This window comes from Trachymyrmex cornetzi, unplaced genomic scaffold, assembly GCF_001594075.2.
Source record: "Trachymyrmex cornetzi isolate Tcor2-1 unplaced genomic scaffold, Tcor1.1 scaffold509, whole genome shotgun sequence".
Classification (NCBI taxonomy): Eukaryota; Metazoa; Arthropoda; class Insecta; order Hymenoptera; family Formicidae; genus Trachymyrmex; species Trachymyrmex cornetzi.
Genome location: NW_017299817.1, coordinates 632,343 through 638,628, shown reverse-complemented (window position 1 = coordinate 638,628; position 6,286 = coordinate 632,343). Strand labels below are relative to the sequence as shown.

At 27.9% G+C, this 6,286-nt stretch overlaps 1 protein-coding gene across 1 annotated transcript; it reads right to left on the bottom strand.

Annotated features, from left to right (window-relative positions):
- Positions 1–1,521: 1,521 nt before the first annotated feature.
- Positions 1,522–3,219, bottom strand: LOC108765670 (ubiquinone biosynthesis O-methyltransferase, mitochondrial). The gene is made up of 4 exons (XM_018514492.1): positions 3,167–3,219; positions 2,059–2,554; positions 1,789–1,969; positions 1,522–1,649 (listed from the first exon to the last, which is right to left on the bottom strand). The coding sequence occupies exons 1-4, from the start codon at positions 3,217–3,219 to the stop codon at positions 1,522–1,524; spliced, it is 858 nt and encodes a 285-aa protein (XP_018369994.1).
- Positions 3,220–6,286: the final 3,067 nt, after the last annotated feature.

The window sequence follows — 6,286 nt, the reverse complement described above, 5'->3', positions numbered from 1 at the left end:
TAAATAATACATGAAAGTGTAATTCTTCACAATAATAATTACTTATCTTTCGGAGATAGTTTTTTTTATTGCCAAACAAATAAAAAGTAAATTAGAATAAACTTTTAATTTTCCGATAAATTTAGAGTATATGTAGAGCAGGGTTGGCAAAAGTCCACATTTTTTGGATAAAGTCCATGCCAGTGATAAAAACCGGTATTTTCCGGAAAAAACCGGCAAAAAACCTGGTCTTTTCTTAAAAATAATCAAATAAATAGATTTGATTATTTTGAGTAAAAATACATTAAGAGGAAAACATAAGGGCCCTGTATGGGCTTGCTTTGAATTTTGTACAGTTGACAACATTATTAAGCAGAAATGTATTGCTTGTGAAATATTAGTTAGTGGAAAAGCTCCACGATTGAAACATCTTCAAAAGTGTAGTAAGTTTGAAAAGAACGATTATGATAATTCAAGTAAAAGTGAATCAGACAGGAAGAGTGAAATGAATAAATCAAGTAAAAGAAGAGAGATGCATCGATACCGAATCACCTTCATGTTCTTATATTTTAAAGCAGCAGTTTTACAATTTTTACCAGTTTATTATTCCAGTGGATAAACTCCGGACCGGTAAAATCCGAAATTTACCCTGGTTTTTTCCACCCACTGGATTTTTCCTGCCAACCCTGATGTAGAGATATGAAATATAAAAATATAATTTTTTTATACAAATGTGAAAAGACAATGTTAGCAGTGCATTACGTCATTGTATGTTCATGACTACTAAAATTACTGCAAAGCGTTTATGTAGATAAATATGACAGCATAATAAAGATTAGATATATACGCTTTATCGTCTGTCCTTCTCTATTTGCACATTGCGTAAGTTACGATTACAAATACGCTCTGCATTATAAAACATTATGCATTGAACAATTTTTCCAGCAATACAGTCTCAACTGGTATTTATAACATTATAGATATTTATAATACTAACATCAGTATTCATAAAATTATCTTGATAGTTATAAAGTTGTTATTAACAGAGTATGCAATAGTGCTGATGATTCGTTGTAAAGTGTTTAGGTAATTTACGATAGAGGTGCATTTACATAAGTATACTCCGTACACGTGCTGTTCTTTTTAGTATTTTTTCAAAGAGAAGGAAGGAAAATTAAACATAGATAAGCCATTTCTGCACAGTTAATAATAACTATTGATTAATGTATATATTTCTATGTTCAGGATACATCAAATAACATAAAACAAGTAGCTTAAATAATCTTATATGTATATATAAAATACTCTCAAGAAGTATTATTTATGAATAAGAAAGTTTATCAACGTAAAGTAATAATGCAAATGTATGAAATATTATGGAATAATTAGTTAGAAAATTATCAAAAGAACGAAAGTTTTTGTATCGAAAATGTAATTTTATGTGCTGTGAAATTCACGTAAAGACATTTTAACTTATATTTTTCGTTTAATATTAAAATAATATTTTATATTTATGAATGTAAAATGTTTTTTAAGAACTATTTACACACCAGTTTCTTTTTGTTTGATTGCATGTAGTAAATAAAAAGTAGATACACTTGATGACCAAGACCATTTATTTGTCACTGGATTATATTTCGTGCCACGAATCGATCTTATTTCACAACCATCTGTAGAAAAACGGAAAAGATTAAGAAATATTTATAATTGGTACGGACTTGTCAGATATATAAATATATAGATATGATTTTTATGCAACAAATTGTTTTTTAATATTTTCTTCTTAGAATTAACAAGAATCAAACTTACAGTCCTTTAATATACATTGAACTTCATGTGGAGTAATAAATTTATTCCATGTATGAGTACCATAAGGTATGGATCCGAAAATGTATTCGGATGCTATAATAGTAGACATCAAAGATGTTAAAGTTCTGTTTACCGTCGTTAGAAAAATCGATTTTCCAGGTTTCACAATTTTCAGACATTCCTGTACACAATATTTGGAAACAATTTTGGGAAACATTTGATTTTTATGTAGTGTTTATATTTAATAATTTTTTTATTATAATATTGTACCTTTAAAAATAATTGTGGGTCTGATACATGCTCCAAAACTTCAGAAGCTACAACAGCATCATATGTGCTATTTTCGCTCTCCTTATTAGCAAAATCTTCTACGGTTGTGTAAATGTAATTCACTTTTTCTGATAAATGGCGATTCAATTTTACATGATCTTTAGCAACTTTTATTAATTGTTCTGATGCGTCTATTCCAGTTACTCGCGCTCCTACTCCAGCTAAACTCTCAGCCAATATACCTCCACCACAGCCAACATCCACAATTTTTATTTTTTCTAATGGAAAATCTGTGTTTTGTATTTTGAATCCAGCGTTTATCAATCCATCTTTCAAAAATTGTATTCTAAATGAATTGTATAATTGAAGGCCTCCTAATGGACCATTCATATCCCACCAAAAGTTTTTACAAGCATTAAACTGTTCGATTTCCTTTTGATCCGTCGTGGACATTGGTCTGGCAATTGTATTGATACATACGATGTTTCTTAATAATCTATAATAAATGGTCTATTTTTATTTAACTGAACAAATACTGTTATATAATATATTAAATAGGATATACATATAGGATGTATAATTTTGATACTCTAGCCATGTGTTAAAGATAAGAAACTATAAATATCTAAATAATTTAGGACATGATTAAATATAAAAATTATATAATAATGGCTCAATAATTTAAAAAACAAGTTAAAAGAAAAAGGGCTACGAGCCAGAAATTTTACGTATAAAATTAGTAAATAAGTAAAAAAATATCGTAATAAATTAATTATGAACTTTAATAATATGCTGGCTAACAACAAACGTTTCGTTTCGGATCATTATCAATGTTCACAAAATATGTCTAAACGGTAAAAAACATAACATAAAATCGATCGAAAATTGATTGAAAATATACTTCGCATTGTATAACGTATAACTATATAATTGTTGGTATCAATAAATTAAGATGGATCTTCGTCTCGTTACTTGCGTTAGTGACGATTAAATATATCTGGAGACACTGGTAGTGTCTTGGCGCTAAGGCACGCGCAGCGAACTTTGTACTTACAAGAGATAAATTATTACATAATGTACGATTTAATACATTTATTTATCATCATACCTGTTTTGGAAAATGCTTCTCCACGATCCATTAGTAAGCTTAAAAGCCATCATGTTTGATGAATGTTTATTGAAATATTTATTTGCAGCTACAACCTAAAAGGCAAATTGCATCAACGATTCTTCGAAAACAATAAAAAACACGCAAAGAATATATTAAATTTTAATTTTATTACAAAATCCAGATAATATTGGATTTATTATGCTTAAAAAGATAATGATATGTCAATCATAAAATTCGTTAATTTCTACAAATTTGGCTAATTTTTGGATATGTGTAGACAAGATTTTACATGATTACTGGACCTTTCAAGGCTTGTAGCGCAGAAACGGCTCATAGGATCAAGTTGTACCCATTGAGACATTTGTTCAGAATGAAGAGAATTACAACATATCCAAAAATTAGCCAAATTCGCAGAAAGACATTTTCCCTTAAGATTGGTGCGGGGTCATTTAGAAAAAATTGTAAAAGAGCACAAATGTAGTAGATGAAATGTAATGCACAAATGTATTCAGATGAATTTAAATAATTTTACAATCTTGAATATATTAATGATGATACATAGAAAAAGTAAAAATAAACCTGACATATGTATACTTTGTAAATATTTTAATGAAAATTTAACCCTTAAATGCTTTTTTATGTTTTCTTACGGAAGCAGTATACTGTTATACGGGGTCTTCAAAAAATCTGGAAACGCTAAAATATTTCGAAAACGATCAATTATAGCAAAATATATATGTATATGAAACAGTTATAGAGATGAAATGTACTTAATGGTGATAATAACTCGACTTTAGGTGGAGTACGCAAGTCAATGAAGGTCTGTTTAAATTTTTTATATGGAATCCTCTATTTTTTTATTGCATATTCTTGTAGTTTATTTTAAGAGCTTTCTAAAACGCTATAATAAAGTATTATTTTTGTTAAAGTAAGTACATTTCCGATTATGAGTTTAAAAATTGCAATACACTGGCATTCGTATTTCTAATCTAAAGTGTTCGTCTGATAGATAAAACTGTCTGATAGATTTTTTTTGGATTTGATTAGAATTTTATAACAAATATATACCATTATCTAAATTCATACCAAAATCGAGACCATTAGAGGATGTTACTTTTATTTTTATTTTTGGTAAAATAAAAATAAAAATGAGAGTAACAACTTTCAACAGCCTTGACACATATATTGTTATAACTCTGCAATTAAAAATGGAGAGTTTCGTTTAAAAAAATTCAAACTGACCTTCATTGATTTTGTGTACTCCACCCAAAGTAGAACTGTTATCACCAGTACATTTTATTTAGTTGTATAACTGCTTTTTACATATATTTTGCTATAATCGATTGTTTTCGAGATATTTTAGCGTCTCCGGACTTCTCGAAGACGCTGTATTCATATAAGTATCGCGTATAATCAATAAACTTTATTTATAATTTTTATAAAAATAAACATTATAATTATTTTCCTAACTCGAAATGTCAGGCATTAAGGAATATAATGGTAACAAACAATTGTATATATTTTTGTTAATAAAAAATATACAATGGAATAAACAAAAATTTCGAAAGTATCATCTTTTGTTTAAAACTGCTTGTTTTTTGTAAATTGTTAAAAAATATTTTAAATAAAAGTTTCAAAAAATAGAGACTTTTAACTTTAAGAACAAAATATATATATATATATATATATATATAATATTATTGTGTTTTTTAAACGATATTTTTATTTTGTACTCTATTTATATCTATACGTTTATTTTTTACAACAATAAGTATTTTTTATCAATGAAAAGTTCAATATATTCTCTTATATTACAAAAAATATGTATATAAAAATATTTGCATAATAAGTGAGAGAAATTATTACTTACATAAGTTGATAATACTTGCGAAAAAAATTGTTGTTAATACCACATTGAGTTCACAATATTTCATAAACTCACTTCAAAGTCTTTACGTAACTAATGCTTTGCGTAATGTGTAATAGAACAAACTTCAACAATTTTTATTTTATTTACAGTAGTCTTCAAAATTGTAAAGACACTAATCCTGTAGAAAAAAAGAGCCAAATGCGCCGAAAAACATGGAAGGATTAAGATAGGCTACGTAAACTAAATACTGTACAGATAACTCTAGTTTGTACTCCACGAGTTATATATGTTTGTAATATATTTTTATTATTTTATTATCGATTTGAAGATTTTTAAATTACGTACGTATATTAAATTAAGTACGTGATAACACTGTGTAATTGAACCAGAACGTTTAATGATTAGTGTCTTCGAAAGCAGTGAATTTGAAATTGTGATATGAATTATGGAAAATGTTGTTACGCACGCGCGGCCGATTTGCGAAGTCGTGCTCGCGGATGCACATACGCACTCCCGAATCGCTGAAATAAACAACACGAATATTAAGAAGAACAAGAAGAAGCATTTATTAATACAGAATACAGAACAGAACATTGCGAAAGATGTTAGATGGAGCAATCAAGAGATATGTCCACGCGCCGACAGCTCACATCCAAATCTCTGACGATCTTGTTGTCAGACAGACGAATGCTTAATCGTTTCGGAACGCGTGCTCTTCGCTACACACGGCAAAACACGGGCATAACAATATTATATAAAAACACAAACTACTATTAAAGCTCGATAATCTTATTAAAATTTATGTAAAAATATTAGAATAACCTTATTTTTGAATATCATACTGTTGCAAAATATATATTGAATATAACTGATTGTAATAAATAAGAGGACCGAATCTTATGGTCGAAACGTCTATAATTGGTGATTGACATATATATAATATTTGATTACCCACGTACAACAGTATTGGCTTTCATTGGCATTATAAACCTTTATTGATTTAACTAATTGTAAGTTTGAAATAGAATACATAAACTATTCAAACACTAAATGTTGATTTTACACCTCAATCTTTCAATGTTTAAATATATCACCTCAAAAAAGATATGTTATTTATTATAAATTTATATATATATAAATTTATATACAGGGTGTCCCAAAAAGGTCGGGACACTTAAATATCTCGGGAAATATAAGTTTTACAGAAAAGTGTTTCAGACAAAAGTTAAATGGTTTAAAAATATCTA